The 3,468-nt window shown below is 33.7% G+C and overlaps 1 protein-coding gene across 2 annotated transcripts; it reads right to left on the bottom strand.

The window, feature by feature from the left end:
* Positions 1 to 463: 463 nt before the first annotated feature.
* On the bottom strand, positions 464 to 1,941 carry LOC111889030 (uncharacterized). Of its 2 annotated transcripts, none has more exons than XM_023885160.3 (2): positions 1,783 to 1,941; positions 464 to 1,446 (listed from the first exon to the last, which is right to left on the bottom strand). In XM_023885160.3, exon 2 carries the CDS (start codon positions 1,395 to 1,397, stop codon positions 654 to 656), a length of 744 nt encoding a protein of 247 aa, XP_023740928.1. In that variant the 5' UTR covers positions 1,398 to 1,446; positions 1,783 to 1,941; the 3' UTR covers positions 464 to 653. The 2 variants fall into 2 exon arrangements, with proteins under 2 accessions (XP_023740928.1, XP_023740929.1); XM_023885161.3 differs by having other exon boundaries at positions 464 to 1,443; positions 1,783 to 1,935.
* Between the last annotated feature and the right edge of the window lie 1,527 nt (positions 1,942 to 3,468).

Raw genomic sequence — 3,468 nt, 5'->3', positions numbered from 1 at the left:
TACAAAACACAACTACCATTTTTACAATATTCTCCAAAAAATATTCTGGAAAATTTTGATAAAACCTTATAAACTGTAAAGGTGTTTATGAAAATCTAAAACAGTTGGAGAAAAGTAATATTCTTGGAATTTTTTTGGTGTAAAAAATAGATTCTAAAATAGAATAGGGTTAGACATTAATCATTTTAAATGCTATTTTTCCTTCTAAAATAGAATGAAAAATAAAATATGGTTGGAGATCGATGTTCTTACAATATCTAAAGTCATCTGAAAACAAGTGAAGTTTAAACGAGAAAATGCATCTTAACAAAGCAATATATGACTTGACTGGGCATTCTAGATGACAAATTTAATAAACTAATGTCATAATAGTTTATTAAATTTTATTAAAGTTAGGAATATGTAAATATATATCTAGATCATGACTTTTTCTTTTTTGTGCTTACTTCTCCAAAACCTAAGATAAATCATAATATACATACTTTTGACACTGCCATAAAAATTCTAACAAAATCCACAATATTACACACTCATTTTTTACATGAATAGAGAAAGAAGTAACAAGACACCTGATAACTAATCTATTATATATATATGATTCTTACAACCCAAAGTTCTTCCAAGATTCAACATCTTTCAAAATTCTGCATACTTCAAGTGATGATTTCTCTTACCAACCAATCAAGACTCGGGTACGCGAAATAAAGAACAAGAAAAGATGGCAAAGCAAACAGAATTGTGATGAGAATATACACAGCCAAGATCACAGCACTTGCAGGTATAGCATAAAGAACAATAAGCAGAAATATGAACACCAAAGGGAACTTAGCTGTTAAGTGAACAAAAAAGATCAAAGATTTTCTCAAAGATGACTGCAATCTCTCAGCATTCACATGGCTACGTGGGCCCACATGGGTATTCGTATGGGTAGCTTGATTAGTGATCAACCCTCGACTCCAACTCCAACCAGGAACTACTGGTAGTAAATGGTCACCACAAGAATTGGAATGAGACTTTCTTTCACCATTTATGCTTTCAACCATCCATAGAAGAAAGTAATTCTTTTTAGGAAACTTGAGGTTGCCTTTGTAAACAAGGCGAAGTGATAACAGGTTGCACCATGGACAAGATATGAAAAACGGGAGTTGAATTGGAAGAGTTGGGAGTTTGACAACAGCCCATTGGAGTCCAAGAACACAGTTTTTACAAAGGGTATGGCCACACCATAAGACGTAGGGAACATTTTCAACGATATTGAAGGATTCCCAGCAAATGGGGCACTCTAGAGCTTCATCTCTGTTGTTGTTAATGGAGATTTCGTCATCAGAACATTCGGAAGAAGCTTGATTGGGTCTTGTGGAGTCTTTCGAGCTGACATTTGAAGCAAAACCCCACATGATGATGAAGGAGGAAAAGTTATTGGAGAACCAGAATCTCTTTCGCCTTCTACAGAATCAACAACAGATGCTCAAATTCATGATCAATTTCTAGGGAATCAGTATATATTTTAATTAAGAATATACATAGCACACGAGAATCTAAACAAAAAGCAAGCATATTATCGATCAATCACATCAAAATACCACAAAATCACAATCCTATCGCCAAAAAAATAACAATGAAATCTACTTTACCAATAGGAAAGCTAATTGACTCCTATCGCCAAAAAAAAAAAAAAACGAAACTTTACTTCCGATCAAAAGATTTCGAACACGACTGAAGAAGACGACAAGATAGGGAAACATAACTGGATTAAAATCGATCAAAATTAAGATCGTTTACCTAGTAATAATCACGATATGATGAACACTGGAAGTAGAAATTCATTCGACATACGCAGTGGTTGTCTCTTTCTCTCTTTAAAACGGTGAGAAACATACAAACACAGACACACAGACAACGTCGGCGAAGAGATCTGACAGCGACCAGTTCGAGACCATGAGAAATCCAAGTGTACTCGAGGAAGTAGATCTGCTACATCGCGGGCCTATGGTATGGGTCCAATTACATTCTAGGCCCAGTAGAGTAGGCCCATGTGAGAGCCCAGTTAAAAATAGCCCAATGATAGGCAATCAACGAAAAATTGCTTTTTGTGTACTTGACAATTATAAGTGTCTAAGGATGATCGATCGATAGTAGACAAAAATACCCTTTGAATTGAATTACTTTATATTGGTTAAAGGAAAAGTGAAATTCAACCATAAGAAAAGCTTTACTTTCAAGTTAAAACTAGAATGATGACAACTATAACTCATTGCTTGTTTCCTTGTTTATGTTATAAGATTACACTTTTGCAAAAAGCTTATGGTCCTATTTTGAACCAATATTTTCTTTTCTTAAAAGCTTCATGACACGCTTGACTGCTTTGTGTTAAACCTGAAAATTGAAACAAATTATATGTTTGAAGAAAAGTCGACATGTGTTTATAGTCTATAGGTGTTAGTAATACAGGCACATTTGATTATTATATCAATTTGTCATATTGTTTTTTTTCTTTTTAGATTAGGTATACAGTCTTTTATTTTATCATCTTTCACGTTTAATTGATCACAAATGATTTTCTTTAAATTAACATAAACAAGCCCTCGGCCTACACCACGTCACTGTAGGGGATTCCTACTACACATGATTTAATTAATAAGAATGTCATCGTATATCGTATGAGTACTAGCATGTTTCAACCCCAATATACTACTACTACACCATGGTCATCGCATATGTCTTACCGATTTTGAGATTCGTTTATCCCAAAGATACAATCGCTACACCACACAATACAAGAATATTATATAATCACCGTACAACCCCGTCTTATGGTAGGAGCTTCAATGATTAAAAGAAAGTTAAAAAAAATATCACATTAGACCTCATCAATTTTAAAATCGTTAAAAACACATATCTAATAAGATATCAAATAACTAACCATGAGCATCAAATAGGGTTTTAAATGACACGACCTGATAGCAATGTCAAGCTTCAAGTTTTACAAGTTGCAAGTAAAATTGCTTTTAATGATGAAACTTAAGAGGACATTTGTGTGTGTGTGTGTCCACATATTATATATATATATATATATATATATATATATATATATATATATATATATATATAGAGAGAGAGAGAGAGAGAGAGAGATAAAGTTCAATTGAGAAAATAAATAAGACTGAAAATAGATGAATCATTCTTAATCACTCATTAATTTTTTGCCGTAAAAGCCTCCATCGTACCGGCTGAGTAGCTACCCAGCAATCCTACTTTCGTCTAAGCCATTACACCAATCGATTGTATCTTCCTTTCATCAACAAAATTGAATTTCTCCCTAAATCAATTCCCTCGATCGACTGGATGATTTGATCTACTGATAAAGGTAAACCCAGTCGATCACGTGTTGATGCGCCCTTCCGATTCATCGAAGTTGTCGTATGTATTTGATTCCTTTTTTGTCGATCGAAACGAACCAGGAAGAAG

The sequence above is a fragment of the Lactuca sativa genome, chromosome 4, assembly GCF_002870075.4.
Source record: "Lactuca sativa cultivar Salinas chromosome 4, Lsat_Salinas_v11, whole genome shotgun sequence".
NCBI lineage: Eukaryota > Viridiplantae > Streptophyta > Magnoliopsida > Asterales > Asteraceae > Lactuca > Lactuca sativa.
This window is presented reverse-complemented; position numbering and strand designations above follow the sequence as displayed.

Bases quoted from the DNA above. Each gene is read 5' to 3' on its own strand.
- LOC111889030 (XM_023885160.3), bottom strand. From the start codon at position 1,397: ATGTGGGGTTTTGCTTCAAATGTCAGCTCGAAAGACTCCACAAGACCC.